General features: G+C 39.0%; 1 protein-coding gene across 1 annotated transcript; it reads left to right on the top strand.

The window, feature by feature from the left end:
* Window positions 1-14,838: 14,838 nt before the first annotated feature.
* LOC130962771 (uncharacterized) lies at window positions 14,839-15,668 on the top strand. Its single transcript, XM_057888939.1, has 3 exons — window positions 14,839-15,180; window positions 15,244-15,363; window positions 15,663-15,668. The coding sequence occupies exons 1-3, from the start codon at window positions 14,839-14,841 to the stop codon at window positions 15,666-15,668; spliced, it is 468 nt and encodes a 155-aa protein (XP_057744922.1).
* The last annotated feature ends 9,051 nt before the right edge of the window (window positions 15,669-24,719 follow it).

Below are 24,719 nucleotides of genomic sequence, written 5' to 3' on the forward strand. Positions count from 1 at the left end.
GGATCAGTTACACCAGCCTCTATAGCAGCCTGTCGCTCTTGCTCAGCCTGAAACATGCGCTCTTGAAATGTCTCCTACAATGATTGGTAAACTACTTTAAGTATCAATAATAATGCAAAAGTTAAGAAGATATGTGACAAAAATAAGTCCAAAATTACAATGAAGGAAAGTATTAAGTCATTTCTTTTTGCACATTCTAAGTTACACAAAAAGCAATTACAATGAAAATAGGTAAGTTACATTTGCCATTCGAGAGTGTTCATCAACCCATTGAGTCCTATCCTCTTTGCGAGTATGGGTGTGCTCAAAAAACTCATCCATACGCGATGGTCTTCCAAGCGATTGATTCTACATAATATAAGTAATAATCAAAAGAAAAAAGTTGATATTGTTGTCAAGGTTTAGAAAAAAACTCAATTTTTGCATTATTACTAGTCAAATAAGGTTCTTACATAATTAGGAAAATTAGAACAATCAGCAAAAAGGAAACAATCAAGGGATCTGTATGTATTTGTGTTCATAATAACCAAGATAAATACTATGTATACATATAACACAATGATTACCTGAGTATGTTTCCATTTCATGTCACCTAACACAATCTCCACCAAAAATAATATTCAAATCACAAATGTCAATGATGTTTCAGTTTACCCTCGGCAACAGAAGCCGTAAAATGCTGCATATGACATGAAGCTTTCTCCATGAGTGTTGACTGGCTCCTAATGTGACAGCAAAGTAAAGATAAACACTACAAAGGAGAACTAGTATAACAAGAGCTGACAAGAGTGATCCCGTGCCTCTCCATGAGAGTTGACAAACTTCCCAGCTCATTCTTAATTAAGAAGGTACCATTTATTACACACAGCAGGTTCATTGCTTTTAAACTAGTTAATTTGATTTTAGATTCTTCGTTAATAGATTTTATTTTGGCATGAATATCTACGGAACTTCACAAAACAGTGAGACTAGGTAGGCCCATTCATACATATAACATTATTTATAATCTTTAATTGTTAGCATCTCATCCATCATCAGATTTGTAGATGTCATTATTTCTGTCTCTCAAAATCTATCAAAAAATTAAATAGAACAAGAATGTGTCTCTCCAATAAAAATCCTACTTCAGCTAGTTGTTCAAGCTAGGACAAACATACTAAGGAACAATGAGAAAAACAGTGCATCAAACCGATTACATATTTTTTGTAAGAAGTATTCATAAATATCAACAAACCAGATTCTAAATCATTTCAATCTCATATCTAATTCTAAATGTAGGTGCTAACAATTTGAGTCGATAAACAACTTACCAAGCGTAACCTCGCTTCTGGAAAGGTGGTGTGATCAGCGGATAATTTATACGCTTTTTGGCATTGTTTTTAGTATGTTTTTAGTATGTTTTAGTTAGTTTTCATTGTATTTTTATTAGTTTTTAGTTAAAATTCACTTTTCTGGACTTTACTATGAGTTTGTGTATTTTTTGTGATTTCAGGTATTTTCTGGCTGAAATTGAGGGACCTGAGCAAAAATCTGATTTAGAGGCTGAAAAAGACTGCAGATGCTGTTAAATTTTCTGACCTCCCTGCACTGCGTTGGAAAGTAGACATCCTGAGCTTTCCAGAATGTATAATAGTCCATACTTTTCCCGAGATTTGATGGCCCAAACCGGCGTTCCAAATCAGATTAAAACTGCCCGGCGTTAAACGCTGGAACTGGCACAAGAATGGGAGTTAAACGCCCAAACTGGCACAAACGCTGGCGTTTAACTCCAAGAAAAGTATCTACACATAGAAGCTTCAATGCTCAGCCCAAGCACACACCAAGTGGGCCCGGAAGTGGATTTTTATGTCATTTACTCATCTTTGTAAACCCTAAGCTACTAGTTCTCTACAAATAGGACCTTTTACTATTGTATTCTCATCTGGGTAGCTATCTTTGGACGTCTAGTTCTTAGATCATTGGGAGGCTGGCCATTCGGCCATGCCTAGACCTTGTTCTTATGTATTTTTAACGGTGGAGTTTCTACACACCATAGATTAAGGTGTGGAGCTCTACTGTACCTCGAGTATTAATGCAATTACTATTGTCTTCTATTCAATTCAGCTTGTTCTTGTTCTAAGATATCACTTGTTCTTCAACTTGATGAATGTGATGATCCGTGACACTCATCATCATTCTCACCTATGAACATGTGCCTGACAACCACCTCCGTTCTACCTTAGATTGAGTGGATATCTCTTGGATCCCTTAATCGGAATCTTCGTGGTATAAGCTAGAATTGATGGCGGCATTCAAGAGAATCCGGAAAGTCTAAACCTTGTCTGTGGTATTCTGAGTAGGATTCAATGATTGAATGACTGTGACGAGCTTCAAACTCCTGAAGGCTGGGCGTTAGTGACAGATGCAAAAGAATCACTGGATTCTATTCCAACCTGATTGAGAACCGACAGATGATTAGCCGTGCTGTGACAGAGCGCGTTGAACATTTTCACTGAGAGGACGGGACTGTAGCCACTAACAACGGTGATGCCCAATATACAGCTTGCCATGGAAAGGAGTAAGAAGGATTGGATGAAGACAGTAGGAAAGCAGAGAGACGGAAGGGACAAAGCATCTTCATACGCTTATCTGAAATTCTCACCAATGAATTACATAAGTATCTCTATCTTTATTTTATGTTTTATTCATAAATTATCCATAACCATTTGAATCTGCCTGACTGAGATTTATAAGATGACCATAGCTTGCTTCATACCAACAATCTCCGTGGGATCGACCCTTACTCGTGTAAGGTTTATTACTTGGACGACCCAGTGCACTTGCTGGTTAGTTGTGTGAAGTTGTGATAAAGAGTTGAGATTGCAATTGAGCGTACCATGTTGATGGCGCCATTGATGATCACAATTTCGTGCACCAAGTTTTTGGCACCGTTGCTGGGGATTATTTGAGTTTGGACAACTGACGGTTCATCTTGTTGCTTAGATTAGGTATTTTTCTTCAGAGTTCTTAAGAATGAATTCTAGTGTTTCAAGGTGATGTTCTCATCATCACCAAAGCTGATTGATTCTCATCAATTTAGCTCTTGAATGCAATGTCCTGCTGAAGCTTGGCTAGCCATGTCTAATTTCTTTAGACTGAAGCTTTAGACCAACATTGCATGATTCTTGGAATTCTCATTAAGAATTTTGATACCCTTATTTTCTTTTTTTTCAATCAATTTTCGAAAAAATCCAAAAAAAAAAATATAAAATCATAAAAACCAAATAATATTTTATGTTTCTTGTTGAGTCTAGTGTCTTATTTTAAGTTTGGTGTCAATTGCATGTTTCTATTCTTCTTGCATTTTTTGAATTCTTTCATGTGTCTTAATTGATCTTCAAGTTATTCTTGATGATTTCCTTGCTCTGATCTTTAAATTCTCTTGACTTGAGTGTTTTGTTGTTTCTCATATGCATTCTCAATTTGTTAGTGTCAGTAGTATACAAACTTCTAAGTTTGGTGTCTTGCATGCATTGTTTATTTGGTCTTAGTTTCATTTTGATTATTCCTCATTATTAAAAATCCAAAAATTTTTTTAATTTATGTCTTTTCAAGTCAATAAAACAGAAAATTGAAGATTCAGAACATACAGTAGAGGAATTACACAGAAAAAGCTGGGCATTCAAAACACCTAGTGAGAAAGAAAAACTGGCGTTTAACCCCCAAAAGGGTAGTGTTTTGGGCGTTAAACGCCAGAATGTATACCATTCTGGGCGTTTAACGCCAGGATGGCACAAGAGGGAAGATTCTGTTTTTAATTCAATTTTTTTTTACAAGTTTTCAAAATTTTTCAAAATCAAATCTTTTGCAAATCATATCTTTTCAATCATATATCTTCAAAATCAATTTCTTTCTTTTTCAAAGATACTTGCTAACAATTAATGATTTGATTCAACAATTTAAGTATGTTGCCTTTTCTGTTGAGAAAGGTTTAATGTTTAAATCATATCTTTTCTTGTTAGCCAAGTCATTAATTATCAAAATCAAATCTTTTTAAATTGTTTTTCAAATCATATCTTCTCAATCATGTCTTTTTAAAACCATAACTTTTCAATCATATCTTATTAATCACATCCTTTTCAAAATAGTTTTCAATCATATCTTTTTACTTTCTAATTTCAAAATCTTTTTCAAAAATCACTTGATTTTTTTTCCACTCTTAGTTTTCGAAAATCAATTAGTATTTTTCAAAATGATTTTAAAATCTTTTACTTAATTTTCGAAAATTTCTTCCCTTCTTCTCACATCCTTCTATTTATGGACTAACACTCCTCCTCAATGCACAATTCGAACTCTATCCCTCTTGATAAGTTCAAATTCTTCTACCTCCTCCTTCTATTCTTCTTTTCCTCTGACACCTCAAGGAATCTCTATACTATGACATAGAGGATTCCATATTTTCTTGTTCCCTTCTCTTTCATATGAGCAGGAACAAAGACAAAAGTATTCTTGTTGAGGCTGACCCTGAACCTGAAAGGACCTTGAAGCAAAAGCTAAGAGAAGCTAAAGCACAACTCTCTGTAGAGGACCTAACAGAAATCTTCAAAGAAGAAGAACCCATGGCAGCCAAAAACAACAACAATGCCAACAATGCAAGGAAGGTGCTGGGTAACTTTACTGCACCTACTCCCGACTTCTATGGGAGAAGCATCTCTATCCCTGCCACTGGAGCAAACAACTTTGAGCTTAAGCCTCAATTAGTTTCTCTAATGCAACAGAATTGCAAGTTCCATGGACTTCCATTGGAAGATCCTCATCAGTTTTTAGCTGAATTCTTGCAAATCCGTGACACTGTCAAGACTAATGGGGTTGACCCTGAGGTCTACAGACTTATGCTATTCCCTTTTGCTGTAAGAGACAGAGCTAGGATATGGTTGGACTCACAACCTAAAGAAAGCCTGAACTCTTGGGAAAAGCTAGTCAATGCCTTCTTGGCAAAGTTCTTTCCACCTCAAAAATTAAGTAAGCTTAGAGTGGATGTCCAAACCTTCAGACAGAAGGAAGGTGAATCCCTCTATGAAGCTTGGGAAAGATACAAACAATTGATCAGAAAGTGTCCCTCTAACATGCTTTCTGAATGGAGCATCATAGGTATCTTCTATGATGGTCTGTCTGAACTGTCCAAGATGTCATTGGACAGCTCTGCTGGAGGATCTCTTCATCTGAAGAAGACGCCTATAGAAGCTCAAGAACTCATTGAAATGGTTGCAAATAACCAATTCATGTACACATCTGAAAGGAATCCTGTGAACAATGGGACGAATCAGAAGAAAGGAGTTTTTGAGATTGATACTCTGAATGCCATATTGGCTCGGAACAAAATATTGACTCAGCAAGTGAATATGATTTCTTAAAGTCTGTTTGGAATGCAAGCTACACCAGGCAGTACTAAGGATGCTTCATCTGAAGAAGAAGCTTATGATCCTGAGAACCCTTCAATGGAAGAGGTGAATTACATGGGAGAAACCTATGGAAACACCTATAATCCTTCATGGAGAAGTCATCCAAATCTCTCATGGAAGGATCAACAGAGACCTCAACAAGGTTTCAACAATAATAATGGTGGAAGAAACAGGTTTAGCAATGGCAAGCCTTTTCCATCATCTTCTCAGCAACAGATAGAGAATTCTAAGCAGAGCCACTCTGACTTAGCAACCATGGTCTCTGATCTAATCAAAACCACTCAAAGTTTCATGACTGAAACAAGGTCCTCCATTAGGAATTTGGAGGCACAAGTGGGACAGCTGAGCAAGAAAATTACTGAACTCCCTCCTAGTACTCTTCCAAGTAATACAGAAGAGAACCCCAAAGGAGAGTGCAAGATCATCAACATGGCCGAATTTGGAGAGGAGGAAGAGGCAGTGATTGCCACTGAGGAAGACCTCAATGGACGTCCACTGGCCTCTAATGAGTTCCCTAATGAGGAACCATGGGAATCTGAGGCTCAGAATGAGACCATAGAGATTCCATTGAATTTACTTCTGCCATTCATGAGCTCTGATGAGTATTCTTCCTCTGAAGAGGACGAATATGTCACTGAAGAGCAAGATGCCAAGTACCTTGGCGCAATCATGAAGCTAAATGACAAGTTATTTGGTAATGAGACTTGGGAGGATGAACCCCATTTGCTCACCAAAGAACTTGATGACTTGACTAGGCAGAGATTACCTCAAAAGAGACAGGATCCTGGGAAGTTTTCAATACCTTGTACCATAGGCACCATGACCTTTAAGAAGGCTCTGTGTGACTTAGGGTCAAGTATAAACCTCATGCCTCTCTCTGTAATGGAGAAGCTAGGGATCTTTGAGGTACAAGCTGCAAGAATCTCACTAGAGATGGCAGACAATTCAGGAAAACAAGCTTATGGACTTGTAGAGGATGTTTTGGTGAAGGTTGAAGACCATTACATCCCTGCTGATTTCATAGTCCTAGAGACTGGGAAGTGCATGGATGAATCTATCATCCTTGGCAGACCCTTCCTAGCCACAGCAAAGGCTGTGATTGATGTTGACAGAGGAGAATTGATCATTCAAGTGAATGAAGAATCCTATGTGTTTAAGGCTCAAGGATATCCCTCTGTTACCATGGGGAGGAAGCATGAAGAGCTTCTCTCAAAACAGAGTCAAACAGAGCCCCCACAATCAAACTCTAAGTTTGGTGTTGGGAGGCTACAACCAAATTCTAAGTTTGGTGTTGAACCCCCACATTCAAACTCTAAGTTTGGTGTTGGGAGGTCCCAACATTGCTCTGAGCATCTGTGAGGCTCCATGAGAGCCCACTGTCAAGTTACTGACATTAAAGAAGCGCTTGTTGGGAGGCAACCCAATGTTATACTTATCTAATTTCCTTTGTTATTTTATGTTTTCTGTAGGTTGATGATCATGGAAAGTCACAAAATTAATTGAAAAAAAACAGAATGAAAAATAGATAGAAAAACAGCACACCCTGGAGGAAAACCTTGCTGGCGTTTAAACGTCAGTAAGGGCAGCAAATGGCCGTTTAACGCCCAGTTTGGCACAATTCTGGGCGTTTAACGCTAGAAAGGGGCACCAGACTGGCATTAAACGCCAGAAAGGGGCACCAGACTGGCGTTAAACGCCAAGAAAGGGCAAGAAGCTGGCGTTAAACGCCAGAAATGGGCACCAGCCTGGCGTTTAACGCCAGAATTGGCATAAAGAGCATTTTTGCTCGCCACCTAGTGCAGGGATGAATTTTCCTTGACACCTCAGGATCTGTGGACCCCACAGGATCCCCACCTACCCCACCACTCTCTCTCTTCTTCACCCATTCACCAATCACCTCAACACCTCTTTCCCAAAAACACCTCACCTATCAAATCCTACCATTCTCTTCACCACTCACATCCATCCTTCATAAAACCCCACCTACCTTACCATTCAAATTCAAACCACTTTTCCTCCCAAACCTACCCATACATGACCGAACCCTACCCCTCTCTCCACCCCTATATAAACCCATCTTCACCCCTTCATTTCCACACAACCTAAACACTACTTCTTCACCCTTAGCCGAAACACAAAAAGAGTGATCCCTTTCAAACTCAAAAAGAGTGAATATCCGGAGATCCGACATGAGATCCGAAGAAGAGGTCGGGAAGTTCTTACCAACCCCATTCAACAAGTCAGAATCTTAATGGTTCAAGAGTTCTATGCCAATGCATGGATCACCAAGAACCATAATCAAAGTGTGAACCCAGACCCAAAGAATTGGCTTACAATGGTTCAAGGGAAATGCTTAGATTTTAGTCCGAAAAATGTAAGGTTGGCATTCAACTTGCCCATGATGCAAGGAGATGAACACCCTTACACTAGAAGGGTCAACTTTGATCAAAGGTTGGACCAAGTCCTCATAGACATTTGTGAAGAGGGCGCTCAATGGAAGAGAGATTCAAGAGGGAAGCCGGTTCAACTGAGAAGGCATGACCTCAAGCCCGTGGCTAGGGGATGGTTGGAGTTTATCCAACGCTCAATCATTCCCACTAGCAACCGATCTGAAGTTACTATAGACCGGACTATCATGATTCACAGCATCATGATTGGAGAGGAAGTAGAAGTTCATGAGGTTATAGCCCAAGAACTTTATAAGGTGGCGAACAAGTCCTCTACCTTGGCAAGGTTAGCCTTTCCTCATCTCATTTGTCACCTCTGTTATTCAGTTGGAGTTGACATAGAAGGAGACATCATCATTGATGAGGACAAGCCCATCACTAAGAAAAGGATGGAGCAAACAAGAGACCCCACTCATCATGAAATCCCTGAGATACCTGACAAACCCCAATTTGACGGTTTGTTTTGTATTGAATTTAGAGTATTTTGATAACCTTTTGTCACATTTAGCCTAGGAATTAGCATGGTTTTGTTATCTCTCCCTTATTTGTGCTTAAGTGTAAAAACATGCTTTTTAAGCCTTATTTTGATGAATTCTAGTTTCTCTTTGATTCCATAAGATGCCTTGATATGTTTGCTAGTAATTCCAGGATTGGAGTAGGCTAGGCATGGATCAAAGGAAGTAGGGAAGGAAGCATGCAAGTGGAGAGAAGCATAAAAAGTCAAAGAAGCAAAGTCAGCCATGCACGCGTACGCGCACAAGGCGCTCGCGCGCACATTGCGGAATCGGCCAGGGACGCGCACGCGTACCGTGCGCGCACGCGTCGATGATCGCACATGACTTCATTAAGGCAACACGTGCCTGGCGATTTTGGAAGGTTTCAACAACCAACTTTGGCGCCAAAATGCATATAAGAGCCAAGGATTGAAGGGGATTGACACACATTCACTTCCATAGACTTATTTTATATCCTTAGATAGATATTTTTAGTTAGTTACATTTGTAGAGAGAGAAACTCCAACTTCTCTCTAGGATTCATCTTCATTTTCTCAATTCTCAACCGTTCCTTGGTGAGATCTATTGCCACTCTCAATTTACTTTGTTCATGTTGTAGATCCTCATCTCTAATCTCAATTAGTGTTTGTAATTGTTCAATTCTTGTAGATCTTAGGTTTAACTTTGTTGTTTTGGATTCTATTGATTCATTGAAGATCTCATTTTCATTGTCGTTCATTGTTGATTGTTGTTAATCTCTTGTGTTGAATTGCTTTAGTTCTAAATCTCTTCTCAATTTTACTATGTCTTTCATTCTTGCTCTCCAAGTGTTTGAGAAAATGCCAACTTTAGATATGGAATAGTATCCCCTCACTTGGCCTAGTGGTTGAGTCATTGGAGACACTTGAATAATGGATGTCAATTGTTGATTAAGAATTGAGGATTGCTAATTGACTTAGAGTGCACTAAAGCTAGACTTCCCTAGGGTAAGACTAGGACTTGTGACTTGAGTTAATTACTTTTACTTGACTTTCCTCTATAATTAGGGGTTAACTAAGTGAAGCAACACTCCTTTGTTATCACAATTGAGGGAAGCTATAGTGATGGAACTTCCAATGTTCAACCTTGGCCAAGGTTTTCAATATTGATTGATTGTTGTTTTCTTTTATTAGCACTCTTATGCCACACTCTTCAAGCCACAAAAGACCACTTAACCAATAACATGCATCCTTGTAGCATTCCTAGGGAAGAACGACTCGGGACTAATACTCTCGATTATAGATTGTAGATTTGTTTGATGATGGATTTTGCGTCGGTTTAGACTATACTACGATTGATTACTTAATAATTTCTATACCGGCAAAAATTCATTCGTCAAAATGGCGCCGTTGCCGGGGAATGCGCATGAGTGCCATGTCTTTGGTTAATGTAAATATGTGAATATTGTGAATATGTTTGTATTTTGTTTGTTTGTTGGTTTCCATTAGTTTTAGATCTCTATTAGTTTTGTTCTTATTTGCCACTATGAATTCTCATCCTTGTGGTTTTGGATATGACTATGACTATTTTGTAGGCGATGAAAACTTGAATGATGGCTCACATTATGGGAGAGATGAATTCTTAGGAAGGGAGCCATATCTATATGAGCAATCATCATGGCAACCTTCCCCTTCAAGTTACTATGATGGTAATCCTTCCTATAATGCATATCATTCCTATGGATATGATGACTCTTATCATGGTTATACCTCTCAACCACCACCATTCTATGCACCATATTCTCAACCCACATCTTATTTCCACCAATTACCTACATATGATCCAAATCCATATTCCCCCTATGCATACCCTTGTGACGATTATGAACAAGCAACCCTTGAATCACCACCACTCCAACATCTTTACCTTCCAACCCAAGTCCCCATGGATGATGCACTTGGTATCATTCTTCAAGAGCAAGAAGAGCTCCAAACCGCCTTCACTAGTTTCACCTCTACCCTCCAAGAATTTACGTCCCGTATAATTTCACCCTCTACCAATAACCAAAATGACTTCCCATCTCAAAGCTTTGATGAATCTTCTTTCCAACCATATTATGATTTCTCCTCTCCGCCACAAACCTCCATGGAAGCATATCAATGTCCATTAATCCAAGAGCAATATGATCCTACTTATGTTAGTAAAGCGGAACAAGAATTAAGGGATCGTTTCAAGGAAGAAATGGATCGACTTCAAGCAACCATCCGTCAAAAGATAGATTCTTGGGATTCATATCACAAGCGAAATGAGTTCACGGATGATTGTGAGAAAGCAACCAAAGAGGGAGGTATGAGGGACACTTTAGAGTCTCAAGTTGAGCGCAAGGAATTAGAGTATGTGTTGCAACGAGCGGAGGAAATGGAGATTGTTGAAGATAAAGAAGTGGAAGAAGACCTAAAGGAGGTTGAACAAGAAGGAAGTTCCATCAACGAAAATAACTCTACATCAAGTGACAATGGTGATCTTGTTGAAGCTTCCCCCTTCGAATGTGAAACCGATGTTGAGGAGGATGATGCACAACCTCCAACACATGACTTGATCAATGATAAAGGTTTGGAGGAAGTTAGCAAACAAGAAGAATTTAAAGAAAGTTATCAAAAGATGGAAATCATCATGGAGGGGCCAAAGGAAGTGGAACCTACAATGTCAAGGCCATTGAATATCTTCCTTGCTAAGTCGCCATCCCAATCACAAATTGAGTGGGTAATCATCTCATCCTTTATTTTTCTTGGCCCATATCAATATGCGTTGTTAGAAACGGACGGTCAACTTAGAACCCTTTGCGGGCTAGAGAGTAAGAACGGATTAGATGTTGGTGGACAATTCGAATCAAGGTGCATAAAGGACGGAAGATCAAACTTTGAGTTTCAAAAGTTGAGTGAAGCCAAACTCAATGGGATTAAGATGATGAGTATGAGTTACAAGGAGAATTCAATAAGTTTGTCACCCTATTGGAAGCATGAAGATCAAGAAGAAAAGGAGTTGACAAATAAAGTATGGGACCCCGGAACATACATAGACCACTATCAACTTAAGGGCCTTGTTACTTGCTTAGGCCCCCTTGAAGGCCTTGTACGTTTAAATTGGGATCCCGGAGGCTATTGGAAGCGCAAACACTGGTGGGGATTCGAAGAAGAGTTCAAGCATAAGCCACCCTAACAAGGACTCCACCAAATGTCCAACTTAAGGACTTTAACTAAAAGTGCTAGGTGGGAGACACCCCACCATGGTAAACTCTTTCCATACTCTTTTAATTTGGTTTAATAAGTGATTTGAGTTACCATTGTAGGTAGGTTTTCATATCATAATTAGCTTGTTTGTGTACAATAGTAGCTAGCATATTAACATGTATGTTGTGCTCAGTAGAAATAGAATAAATCTCAAAACCAACTTGCATTTTAGAAAGTGTGTGATTTTGACTAAATAAGGCGTTGAAGGCACCATGGGGAGTCCTCGGGCATTTAGAGCTTTTAGGCATTTAAAAAAAAAAAACAAAAAAAAGAGAGGGGTTGGACGCGCGCGCACCATGTACGCGCACGCGTCCCTGTGCGGATGCAACATCGCCCACGCACCCGAGATTTGGGCCTCTCTTGGGCAAATATTATGCCCTGAGCCCAACAAGACCCATGCGGACGCGCACTACGTGCGTGCGCGCCGACTATGAGGACATGGATGTTTGCGCGGACGCGCACTTGCCGCGTCCGCGTCGATTCGCTGATGCAATTTTTTTAAGCCAAGTCCTAGAGAGTTGAGCCAGTTCTGGGCCAACTTTAGGCCCCTAGCCCAGCTCAATCTGCGCGGCCGCGCACCTGCCGCGTGCGCGCCCGTATGTCAATAATGGACAAGACGCGAGCGCACGCATTGCGCTAGCGCGCCTTATCACAAATCGTCCATGTACGCGGACGCGCACTCGCCGCGCGCGCGTCCTTGCGTGCTGCCACCAATCTAGGCTTCTATCCCGAGAGTTGGGCGTGCCTCAAGCCCATTCTAAGCCTCAGGCTCAATCTCATGTACGCGTGCGCGCACCGTACGCGCACGCGCCCCTGCCTAATATGCCATCCCACGCTAGAGCGCACTGCACGCTCGCGCATGATTCTCTATTTTCTCCAATGCCCGCGGACGCGCACAGGCCGCGTGCGCGCAGGTCTGGTGGCGCAACTTCCAGCCCAGTCTCCAGAGAGTTAGGCCGGACTTGGGCCAACTCTAAGCTCCTAGCCCAACCCCATGCACGCGTGCGCGCACTGTACGCGCACGCGTCCTTGCCTATTTTGCTCATCCACGCTTAAGCGCGTTCTACGTGCACGCGTAGGTCCCAAGTTTTCTCAAAGGACGCGGACGCGCAAGGTGTGCGCGCGCGTCTATTCAAAAATAGCGATAACCCTAATGCGCGACGCACACTGCGCAGTCGCGCACTTTTCCCCTTCCCCAACCTCCACCTTCTTCTTCCTCTTCTCTCCCCCAACTGCCGTTGCAGCAGCAGCGCCGGCCGCCGTCGCATGACCTACCTCCGTCACCGTCCTTGGCCATCATTTCTCTTTCCTTCTCACCACCACCCGTCCCCTCTCTTTCCCCTCTCACTCCTCTCACCCATCTCACCGTGACCAACCCCTCCGCCGCCACCCCGTCATCACTGCCGGCGGCTCGCTCCCTCTCTGTCCTTCCTGCACATTCCCCTATCATTCTCCTCTTTCACCATCACCGTCCCTCCTCCCCTCAATTTCTCATTCCTCCGGCCAAACCACCGCGCCGGCCGTCTCCACCACCACCGTTTACGGCGGTGCCAGTTTCTGTCTCTGCTGCCCCTGCCCTATCCTAGTCCCCCTTTCCATTCTCAGTTCTTCCCAGCTCCCAGGTTCCTGCTCTATTTCTGTTATATCTTTTTCTGTTTTTTCCCTTTTTATTATTCGTTTATGTTAATTACTATAATTGCATGTTAGTTAGTTAAATTCAAATTTTCCATGTTAGGATAGATAGAAATAATTGCGGTTAGGTCGCTAGGGCTGGATAGAGGATTCTAGGCCTGATAATTGCTCCGGTACTGTATGCTGGTTTTGGGTTGTTATTTCATGCGATCTGTGTTGCTACATAATATCTGTTTGCTGCTGTGCGTAATTGATGTTGTTTTCTATGCTATTTGTGCTAATTTGCTATCCGGGAACGTCCAATTTTAAGCCGGAATGCTGCCCGATTTTCAAGGAAATTAGTTTCATTTTGGTCTTTATTTCAATTTTGGGCAAATTTCCGTTTCCTTTTTGACTCCTCGGATTTGCATCAATCATTGTGAACATGAACCACAACTTCTCTTTTAATTGCGCATAAATATCATCATATCACTAACTTACTTTTCTAACTCACTAATTTCTTTAACCATCACCTTCCACTCACCTTTAACCCTCTTTAAAAATTCTTTCAAAAAAAAATATGATGATATTATTGCCTTTTGAATATGAGTTGTTGCCTTTAATGAAGATTACCGTCTTGGTTCATTCACTTATGTTTACTTGTTCACTTTTACATATTCATTGCAACATCATGATTGTTTTTGCCAATTGTATCCTGAACATGCCTTCTTTGTTACATGCTAAATGTTTTATATATTCTATCACATTTTTCAGGATGTCGGATAAAGGCAAAGCCATAGCCACTGCCTCCAAGAAAAGAAAACTCTCTACACCTTCTATCCCTTCCATCTACAAGCATTATGCTAAGAATCCATTGAATGATAAGGAAAAAGAAAATCAGCAGTTGCCTTCTACCAATCCAGACAAATTCCCAAATCTCTACTGTGAGCTTCGGTTTTCGAGATATCGAACAACAAAGCTGAATACTGAGAAGAAGTTGCTCCTACCTAATGATGTGAGACGGTCCATTACCGGTCGGATCCTTGAGTTGGGTATCGACTTTGTTGACCGAGATTTGGGTGATATAAATATATCTTGGGTGAAGGAATTTTACTGCAACTTCTTCCGTCCGACTTTGGATTCGGTTCAGGTGCGGGGTAGGGAGATTATGATCACTGAGACTGCTATTGGGGAGGCATTACAGTGCCGACACGTCCCTGATGACCTGTGTGCCCATCAGCAGGCCGAGTTGGCCATCCATACCATGACTTTTGATTATGAGGCGCTTAGGCGCGTGATTGGGTTACCAGACGCTAGTTGGGTCATGGATGCGACGAACACCAAGCCTAAGGGGATGTTGTTTGCTCATTTGACTAGGGAGGCCAGGACCTGGCAGATGATCTTTGCTCACTATGTCCTGCCTACCACCCACTTCTCTGAGATCCCCATGGAGATGCTTCTGCTGATCGGGTGTGTTATGGAGGGGAAGGATGTCTCTTTCCCTAGACTTATCAGACAGTGCATGTGGCGGGCGCATATTCGTGGCCTACTTCCATTTCCTACATTGGTCACGAGTATGGCGGCCCTAGCTGATGTCCCGTGGTCAAATGATGATGTGCGACCACCATCACCTGATGCAGATGACCGGGAGATTACTATTCCCTGGGGTGGTTGGGTGCACGAGAGGCCCCCTGCTAGACGCCGTTCTAGGGCCAGAGCAGTAGTGGGGACCGCCGGACAGTCAGACCCTACATCAGCACCATCTTCCTCTACTACAGCAGCTCCCTCATCATCGACAGCTCCACCTTTAGTTCCTCCTGTGGCACCTGAGCCTACTTACATACTGGTCCAGCGTCTATTCCGATTCCTAGAGTGCGAGAGATGCCATGTCAGACGCCGATTAGATCGGATGGACCAGGCACTTATTTCTTTGGGTGCTGAGCTACCTCCGCTTCCCGATTCTCCGGCCTCCGATGAGCAGGATCATCAGGAGGAGGATGCGGAGGCACCAGTTCAGCAGGATGCCCCTGCCACTACAGAGCCACCACAGACTCATGAGGAGCCGGTCCCACAACCACAGCCAGAGCCAGAGCCTATCGTTGTACCTCCTACTGATCCTCCGGTTTAGCATCGAGGACGATGCTTGATTTTAAGTGTGGGGAGGGCACCGGTAGCATTATTTGGGAACCGGTGAACTTTTCGGCCTAGTTATCTTATTTTGCACATCTTTGTATATATTTTGATGCATTTCTAGTTTGCTTTGGATACTTTTATTGCTTATTTTGGATTTTAGATATTTTGATGCTTTTGGATACTTTTAGATGTTTTGGATGATAGATTCCGTACTTTTAGTTGGATTCTTTTTTATACATTTTGTTTATCTTTGTTTTTAGTTTGTAGTTGTGATTAGAAATCATACTTTGGATTGCAAATATTTAGTCACCCTTTTTGCATAATATATTGGTTCTAAGTGAAAAAGGAAAGGGTGAACTAAGAAAATTTTTGAACTTTTCAATCACAACAATGCTTAGTCAAACATTGAGATTTTTCAAGAAGTTTAAATATAGGGCATTAACCCAATTGATTGAAAGAGAATTTTTGAAACTTGCTTGAATTTCATACCTTGTGAAGCATGTATTGAATTGAGAACACAAGCTTGTGAGACTTGAGCCTATTGATGTGGTTACATTTTATAACCACTTATTTTCCATTCTTGTGTGAAATTGTTCTCTTTCCATGATTGTGATCCTTGATTTGCTTGATTCTATATATCCATTTATTTCTTGTGTTTGTGCATTTATATGATTGAGGCCATTATTTCATTAGCCACTTACCCAAATAGCCAACCTTTTACTCTCCATTGTTAGCCAATTTTGAGCCTATGCTTAACCAACTCATCCTTATTTTAGCTCATTACAAGCCCAAGGCGGAAAACCAATGAAAAGTCCTTGTTTGGATCTTTGATTAGCCTAGGCTAGTGAGAGTGTTTATTATTCAAGTTGGTGAGGCTTGGGAACATTGGATAGGATAAAACGGGTAGTACACTTTCATGTTTAGGAATTGGGTACATATTCATGTATTGATTAAATGTAGAGACCTTATGCATTGATGTTCTTGTATTTAGTTTGAAGGAAGAAAAAGAAAAAAATATATAAAGAAAAGAAAAAAAATGAAAAGAAGAAAAAAAAAAGAAAAAAATATGATGATGAAAAAGAAAAAAATATATAATAAAGAGGGGACAAAATGCCCCAAAGTGAAGTCAATAAAAAGGAATCAATGTATAGGTGTTATGAATCAAATAAGAATGCATGAGTATGTAAGAAAAAGTGAAGAATGGGTGGTTAGAATAGTTTGAATTTGTATAGGTCATTATGTAGGTTAGTGGGAAAGTCTATGCTAATCAAAGATTCAAATCCTAGTCCACTTAACCATAAATGATCCTACCTTAACCCTAACTCCATTACAACCTAAATGAAAGACCTCATGATGAATGTATGCATGCATTGAATAAGTGTTGATTGTTAGAAGAAAATCAAATTTTGGAAAACATGATTAGAAGAGAATTGAGTGAATTAACCCTTAAACACTTGAGTGATTAGAGCGGATATACATCCAGTGAGGGTTCAAAAGTTCAATCACATGTGTTCACCCATATTGTCTATATTCTTGCAAGTTTGAACTCTTTATGACAATTCAATACAATTGTGGTTTGGACTTAGTTCCTATATGCCTAGCTCTTGTGCTCATGCATGTGTCTTGGGAATTGATTTGTTTGAACTAAGCATTTCCAATTGCTTTAGATAGTTGCCTTTAGATAGGATTCACATAGTTTAGTTGCATCCAAATAAATGTCATAACCCTTAGTTCCTTCTTATTTTAGCATGAGGACATGCTAAGGCTTAAGTGTGGGGAGGTTGACAAACCCCAATTTGACGGTTTGTTTTGTATTGAATTTAGAGTATTTTGATAACCTTTTGTCACATTTAGCCTAGGAATTAGCATGGTTTTGTTATCTCTCCCTTATTTGTGCTTAAGTGTAAAAACATGCTTTTTAAGCCTTATTTTGATGAATTCTAGTTTCTCTTTGATTCCATAAGATGCCTTGATATGTTTGCTAGTAATTCCAGGATTGGAGTAGGCTAGGCATGGATCAAAGGAAGCAGGGAAGGAAGCATGCAAGTGGAGAGAAGCATAAAAAGTCAAAGAAGCAAAGTCAGCCATGCACGCGTACGCGCACAAGGCGCTCGCGCGCACATTGTGGAATCGGCCAGGGACGCGCACGCGTACTGTGCGCGCACACGTCGATGATCGCACATGACTTCATTAAGGCAACACGTGCCTGGCAATTTTGGAAGGTTTCAACAACCAACTTTGGCGCCAAAATGCATATAAGAGCCAAGGATTGAAGGGGATTGACACACATTCACTTCCATAGACTTATTTTATATCCTTAGATAGATATTTTTAGTTAGTTACATTTGTAGAGAGAGAAACTCCAACTTCTCTCTAGGATTCATCTTCATTTTCTCAATTCTCAACCGTTCCTTGGTGAGATCTATTGCCACTCTCAATTTACTTTGTTCATGTTGTAGATCCTCATCTCTAATCTCAATTAGTGTTTGTAATTGTTCAATTCTTGTAGATCTTAGGTTTAACTTTGTTGTTTTGGATTCTATTGATTCATTGAAGATCTCATTTTCATTGTCGTTCATTGTTGATTGTTGTTAATCTCTTGTGTTGAATTGCTTTAGTTCTAAATCTCTTCTCAATTTTACTATGTCTTTCATTCTTGCTCTCAAAGTGTTTGAGAAAATGCCAACTTTAGATATGGAATAGTATCCCCTCACTTGGCCTAGTGGTTGAGTCATTGGAGACACTTGAATAATGGATGTCAATTGTTGATTAAGAATTGAGGATTGCTAATTGACTTAGAGTGCACTAAAGCTAGACTTCCCTAGGGTAAGACTAGGACTTGTGACTTGAGTTAATTACTTTTACTTGACTTTCCTCTATAATTAGGGGTTAACTAAGTGAAGCAACACTCCTTTGTTATCACAATTGAGGGAAGCTATAGTGATGGAACTTCCAATGTTCAACCTTGGCCAAGGTTTTTAATATTGATTGATTGTTGTTTTCTTTTATTAGCACTCTTATGCCACACTCTTCAAGCCACAAAAGACCACTTAACCAATAACATGCATCCTTGTAGCATTCCTAGGGAAGAACGACTCGGGACTAATACTCTCGATTATAGATTGTAGATTTGTTTGATGATGGATTTTGCGTCGGTTTAGACTATACTACGATTGATTACTTGATAATTTCTATATCGGCAAAAATTCATTCGTCAATACCTCAAGGGATGCACTTTCCTCCATAAAACTATTGGAAGCAAATCAACACCTCCCTAGGAGAATTGAGTTCCAACATGGGACAACTAAGGGTGGAGCACCAAGAACATTCCATCATCCTCCATGAAATTAGAGAAGATCAAAGAATCATGAGAGAGGAGCAACAAAGGCAAGGAAGAGACATTGAGGAGCTCAAGCACTCCATAAGATCTTCAAGAGGAAGAACAAGCCGCCATCACTAAGGTGGACCCGTTCTTTAATTTCATTGTCCTTTATTTTCCTGTTTTTTGAGTTTTCATGCTTATGTTTATCTATGTCTGTGTCTTATGATCATTAGTGTCTTAGTGTCTATGCCTTAAAGTTATGAATGTCCTATGAATCCATCACCTTTCTTAAATGAAAAATGTTCTTAATTGAAAAAGAGAAGAATTGCATGAATTTTGAATTTTATAACAGATTAATTATTTTGATGTGGTGGCAATATTTTGGTTTCTGAATGTATGCTTGAACAGTGCATATGTCTTTTGAATTTGTTGTTCATGAATGATTGGCTCTTGAAAGAATAATGAAAAAGGAGACATGTTACTGAGGATCTGAAAAATCATAAAAATGATTCTTAAAGCAAGAAAAAGCAGTGAATACAAAAAAAAAACGAAAAAAAGGAAGGAAAAAGAAAAAGAAAAAAAATAAAGTCGTGATCTAAGGCAAAAAGAGTGTGATTAAGAACCCTGGACACCTCTAATTGGGGACTCTAGCAAAGCTGAGTCACAATCTGAAGAGGTTCACCCAATTATGTGTCTGTGGCATGTATGTATCCGGTGGTAATACTGGAAGACAGAGTTCTTTGGGCCACGGCCAAGACTCATAAAGTAGCTGTGTTCAAGAATCATCAAACTTAACTAAGAGAATCAATAACATTATCTGGATTCTGAGTTCCTATAGAAGCCAATCATTCTGAATTTCAAAGGATAGAGTGAGATGCCAAAACTGTTTAGAGGCAAAAAGCTAAAAGCCCCGCTCATCTAATTAATACTGATCTTCATAGATGTTTCTGGAATTCATTGCATATTCTCTTCTTTTTATCTTATTTGATTTTCAGTTGCTTGGGGACAAGCAACAATTTAAGTTTGGTGTTGTGATGAGCGGATAATTTATACGCTTTTTGGCATTGTTTTTAGTATGTTTTTAGTATGTTTTAGTTAGTTTTCATTGTATTTTTATTAGTTTTTAGTTAAAATTGACTTTTCTAGACTTTACTATGAGTTTGTATGTTTTTCTGTGATTTCAGGTATTTTCTGGCTGAAATTGAGGGACCTGAGCAAAAATCTGATTCAGAGGCTGAAAAGGACTGCAGATGTTGTTGGATTCTGACCTCCCTACACTCGAAGTGGATTTCCTCGAAGTGGACAAAGCATCTCCATACGCTTATCTGAAATTCTCACCAATGAATTACATAAGTATCTCTATCTTTATTTTATGTTTTATTCATAAATCATCCATAACCATTTGAATCCGCCTGACTGAGATTTACAAGATGACCATAGCTTGCTTCATACCAACAATCTCCGTGGGATCGACCCTTACTCGCGTAAGGTTTATTACTTGGACGACCCAGTGCACTTGCTGGTTAGTTGCGCGAAGTTGTGATAAAGAGTTGAGATTGCAATTGAGCATACCATGTTGATGTCGCCATTGATGATCACAATTTTGTGCACCATGGTGCCTCCTGTAGTGTGAAGAGAGGTACCTCGAGTTGATTTTCTAGTAGCTGTATTTCTCGCCTATAATATCAGTGTCCCAATGTCTCATCAATTTACCAAGAACTTCTGGTGGGATCCAATATGGACGGGCTCCTTTTTTGCGAATGGCATGCATACCTCGTAGGCGCTTGGTTGCCCTAAACCTCCAAACTTGATAGATGTCATCCTCTTCCGTATCAAGAATGTCAAAGCATTTCTATTTTAAAAAAAGAAATAACATCTTGCTATTATATAACATACTATAATATATAAGATTGTAAAATATGTAAAATAAGATAGGTAAAATTTACCCTCCATTCTGTCTACCATATTTTTCGAGTATCATCATCTACCTCATCAAAACTCAGCCAAGACTTGTTGTAATTTTCCTTAAAAACATGAGAAATACACTTCAAGCCAGGCTTAGGTGGGTGCCAACTACATCAATAATTCCAAGGTATATCTGTTCAGTGTGATATGCAATTTTCATAATCATAGGAAACAGTGTAATTAAAAAAGAAAAATGAAAAACAACTTTTAAGTTTGGAAGAAGACTATTGAATTTCTAGTAAAAAAGTGAGGTCTTGGTAAGTTCTCACAATAAAATCTCATAATATATAGAAAGGGACATTAGCTGATATCATCAATATCTATATATCTGACCTACTAGCAACATTAATTTAAACTAAAAAAAGGAGATAAGAGGGATTATTGTGTATATTTCTTGGCCAATGATTAGCAGAAGTTTATATCAGCTAGCCTAGATTCTAACTAATTATAAAGACATTATTTCATAAAAATGAGACATGCTATTCATAAAATTTAAAGCAAATAACAAACCATTTGGCACCATCATATCTAAGCTTAGGAGCACTTGTGGCGGAGTGACCAGTGGCAGTGGATGTTCCTAGATCCTGAGTATCTCGGGTACCAATAGATGTGGTTTGTTTTTCCCCACAAGATCCTGCTTGACTGGGAGCTACGATAGCTGGATCACTCTGCACACCATGTGAGGCAGTGTCGGGATGCTCATTGTCTTGTTGAGCGCATGATCTTGGTGCACCTGGAGTAGGCATCATGTGTATCTGAGGCTCCTGACGAGAGAGTGTAGTAGTAGCAATAGGTGGCGGTCTCCCACTAGTCAGAACAGTCGTGCCTGATGATGACCCAACGAGAGTGTATGGATCTGCATGTAAGTCAACCGGGCGACCGGTAGAAAGCCTAGGCCTCCTTTTTCGGCCTCGGCTACGGCCACGATCTTCGTCTTTACCAGAGATATGTACAGTAGCTGGATCACCCTTTTGGCCTCGGCCTCAGCCATGGCCACAACCACGACTGCGATCCCCGTCTCTACCAACCATGTTCTGTACACATTGAAAATAGGTTTTAATAGAGTGGAAATTATTTTTTAATTAAAAGCTTGTCTCTTCAATGAAATTATTTGTTTCCCCACATTTTTTCAAACATGGTTTTGTGAACATTTGATATAATTAATAAACAATTATTGGCAACGATTCAAAATATGCTTGAAAATTTTGGATTTAATTCTGCTTCTTCTTATTTTAGAATTAGAAATGAAGTAAAATACATACAGTAATTTCAAATAAAACAATGTAAGATGAGACATTGCATAATGAAAGACCTGTTAGAATGTATTTTTCACATGCAAAAACACAATATCATGTTATGCAGTAAACAAATTAAACACTGATGATCTTGTCAATCTCCAATTAACGCCATATGGATAGACTCCAAAACATATCAAACTAATAAAATGCCAAAATTTACAAAGAATTGTTTCTCGATACGTAAAAAATGGCAATATGTATGTGTATTATCATTGTACTATACAAACATCTACTTATTAATTATGTAAATAAAACATAAAAGGGATTATTTCACTGCTTGTAATATCATTCAAGTAGAGATCTAAATATATTTATAATATATTTCAGAAGGTTTTTAAGAGTTTGATCCTATATATGTGACAGGGAAAGGGAGAAGAAAAACATTGATGTAGTTGGCAGAGTGTAAAGAGGATTAACCTTTTATGATTACTTTTCATTATTTGCTTCTCCCAATTTGCCAACTTCTACTTTTACCTTGTCTCTTTAAATTTATATTGACCTTTTTAGTTGTGAAATTATATATATATATATATATATATATATATATATATATATATATTGTTTTTGGTAGACATAATCTACATTGTGTGGGAGTAAAGTGGTCTTTTTTTCCCCTAGAAACTAGAAAAATTTATTCGGCATGTATCTTTTATGTGCCATGCTCATAAGGAACGGTATTTTCCATGTTGACAATCATCTTTACATGATGCTGCCCAACTGTCCTTACTAATATCCTTTACTTTCCTTATAGCTTTACCCTACACGACATACTGATTTTTATTCTTATTATGCTTGTACTTAACATACTCTGAGTTCACCAATAAATTTCTCACAATGTCTTGATCATAATGATAACAAGTCCTTCTTTATCTCCATAATTCTTAACTAACCCTTAACAATCCCTAAATGTGCCTAAATCTTAATGAGTTACCACAAGTCTTAGGCCTTATGGTGCATCATACTTAATAAACTCCCCTTGAACTTTTTTCATTCTTCTTCATTCAATTGGCTATTCAAGGGAAGAATCAAAGCATATTCCTTTACTACATGAGGCTAATTACTACAAGACATGAAAAATATGAATAATGGAAACTGGAAAGCATCTAGTCATTTAGTGATATTCGAAGAAAGTGAAGAATTTATATTACAAAGATTAATATAAAGATTATTTATAATAAACTTATTATTACAAAGCCCTTGGCAAATTAATTATAATATAAAGATTAAATTAATAACAGTACTAATAAAGCATAAAGATAAAGATAAACGGTTGATTACAAATTGCAAGTCAATGAAAGCTACATTTGACCCAGCTTGGAAAAATAAGCCAGCAGCTTCTAAGAATGCAACAACCAAATTGCAAGATGTTCATTTTGAATCACTTCCAAAATTAGAGCACATGCTCAACATGAAGAAAAAACAGCTTGAATGGATTCTTAAGTTAAACAATTTGCATAAGATATGGGTTCAAGATTGTAAAAGGTTGGAAAATATATTTTTTATTCCTGCCGCCAAAATACTTGAAAAAAAATCTTGAAGAGCTTGTGGTCTCGGATTGCTCTCGATTAAGTGAATTTGTAGCCATCAAGGAAGAAAATGCCAACAACAGTGGTGAACAACTTGTCTATTGAACAACATGTCTATTGAACAGGGTTTATAAAGAAGAAATAATTTAATGATAAAATGGCAGGATCTAGTAACAAGACACCTAAAAAAATTATATAAAAACAGTTCCCCATTTTCTATCATTAACTGTTTCTAATGGCAATAAGCTCAAAAACCTGAGTTGTTCAGATTTATATATTTTCTAAAACAACACATGATTTAGTAATTCAAATAGCACTAATGTCAAAATGGATAATAGAACCGCCGGGGGGGGGGGTTAAAGTTCAAATGCTATAGAAAATAACTAGAAACCCTCAAAAGAGAGAGCTATTAGCCTACTACTATTTAGTATTTACTAGTGGATCTAGCTGTGCATGCTGGTTTTTGGGTCAAAATCTTAAATTCCTATATATTCAACTCTTTCATTCTTTTGTAAGGAAAAGGAAGCATGTGAAACAAAATTTTATTGCCAGATCTGTTCATAAAAGTTACATTTCTTGTTGATCATGTTTATCTTTTTCAATTAAAAAAAATTGTATTATAATTAGATAAATATAGATCCTAAATGCAGATCTACACACAAAATTTGTAGTTCATGCTCTCTAGCACATTTTTAGCAAAATATCAACAACTGAGATAACTACAACAATTATTGGGTGTTTAGTTCAGCATTACAAATTCCCTCCCTCCATATGTTTTGTCAATTAATAAACAAAATAAATTAAAAATCTAAATTTAAAACCTAATTACTAAATCATCCATTAAAAACCAATTAACAAACTAATTATCTAAAATATGAAACCCCGATTCAACAAATTAATTAGCTAAGTAGGGGAGCAGGGGAGTAGGGAAGAATCCAAACACAAGTAGGGGAGCAGGTAACTCACCTTCACCAGGCCATTGGATAAGCACGAGCTAGCAGCGACGGCAAGTAGAACCAGCAACAATGGCGAAGGGACCTTCGGAACCAGCAACAGTAAATTACATGCTCCTGCTTGTCATCCTTGACAACATTCAAATCTTATCAAATGCATGTTGAATCGAATAACTTCTGAATAAACCCTAAACAAAGAAGAAAGAAGGGAAACTGACCCTCGCTGGAGTTCTACCTCGCTGAAAACCCTTGGTTTGAGT

This window comes from Arachis stenosperma, chromosome 2, assembly GCF_014773155.1.
Source record: "Arachis stenosperma cultivar V10309 chromosome 2, arast.V10309.gnm1.PFL2, whole genome shotgun sequence".
In the NCBI taxonomy this organism is placed as follows: domain Eukaryota; kingdom Viridiplantae; phylum Streptophyta; class Magnoliopsida; order Fabales; family Fabaceae; genus Arachis; species Arachis stenosperma.

Excerpts from the sequence above, each read along its gene's own strand:
- LOC130962771 (XM_057888939.1), top strand. The coding sequence starts at position 14,839 with ATGGCGGCCCTAGCTGATGTCCCGTGGTCAAATGATGATGTGCGACCA. Across the intron at positions 15,181-15,243 it reads GATTAGATCGGATGGACCAG|GATCATCAGGAGGAGGATGC; the intron begins GCACTTATTTCT and ends TCCGATGAGCAG.